This window comes from Mangifera indica, chromosome 16, assembly GCF_011075055.1.
Source record: "Mangifera indica cultivar Alphonso chromosome 16, CATAS_Mindica_2.1, whole genome shotgun sequence".
Taxonomy (NCBI): domain Eukaryota; kingdom Viridiplantae; phylum Streptophyta; class Magnoliopsida; order Sapindales; family Anacardiaceae; genus Mangifera; species Mangifera indica.
In genome coordinates this window covers 2,449,105-2,450,059 of record NC_058152.1, presented here as the reverse complement: position 1 = coordinate 2,450,059, position 955 = coordinate 2,449,105, and the positions used below count along the sequence as shown (strand labels likewise).

The following is a 955-nucleotide window of genomic DNA, read 5'->3' as shown; positions in this document are numbered from 1 at the left end:
ATGCAAATATTGAGAGAAGGGCCTTTGAAAAGTTGGCTACATATAAACCGTCGAAATTGAATCTGACAAAGGTCCACTTACGCTTAGTTTTATAGGTTATGAAATTACTGTTACTGTTGAGGATCTTCACAGTGCAAACTTTATAAGATTATAAATACCGAAACAGACGAGAGCTTGTTATCACGGCTTCTGCCTCATCAAATCTTTTATAGTTTGAACGATATTCCTTCAGCAACCCCTCATTCTATCATTTAAGTAATTCTTTCTGTTTCTAAAGATGGTGGAAAGGATGTCCATGAACAAATGTGTTATCTTTGTTGCTTTAGTAGCCTGCCATGCCATTCTTTCGGCTGAAGGAAGGCAGCTGAAGTACAAGGAGAAAGAAGAAACAGCAGAGCCCGGCAGCAAAAGCATTAATTTGCAACAGAATGCTGCAGGGATCAAAGAAGATTTTAAGTCAGCAAAACCAAGGGCTGACATTCCTAGAGCTGCAAACACTGTGAGTGTGGCAGGGAAAAACGAAATATTCCCACCTTCGAGTTTTGGTGATTCCGCAACAGTGTACGAAGATGATTTTCGACCAACCACACCAGGTAACAGTCCTGGGGTTGGCCACAAACATGCTAAAGAAGAAGAAGACTCCAAAGAGAAAGATGATGATAGCTATGATCAGAGCCTTGGCACCGGCCATCTTCCTTCTAACAGAAGTGCTGAACCAAAAGCATAAAAATGTGCATATGCATATAGGCGGTAAGGGGTAGCACTATGTACACAAACAATAAATATAAATTTATATACAAACAATGATATATTATTATGTGATTAAATATTATTTTATCTCTAATTTAAAATCATTTAATCACATATTATTATATCATCGTTTATATATAAATTTGTATTCATTATTTATATACATGGTTTTATTGCACATTAAGCCTATGTACTATTCATTTAG

General features: G+C 36.4%; 1 protein-coding gene across 1 annotated transcript; it reads left to right on the top strand.

Annotated features, from left to right (window-relative positions):
* Positions 1-277: 277 nt before the first annotated feature.
* LOC123199575 (precursor of CEP8-like) lies at positions 278-727 on the top strand. Its single transcript, XM_044614609.1, has one exon. It carries the CDS (start codon positions 278-280, stop codon positions 725-727), a length of 450 nt encoding a protein of 149 aa, XP_044470544.1.
* Positions 728-955: the final 228 nt, after the last annotated feature.

Coding starts and splice junctions, on each gene's coding strand:
- LOC123199575 (XM_044614609.1), top strand. CDS start 278: ATGGTGGAAAGGATGTCCATGAACAAATGTGTTATCTTTGTTGCTTTA.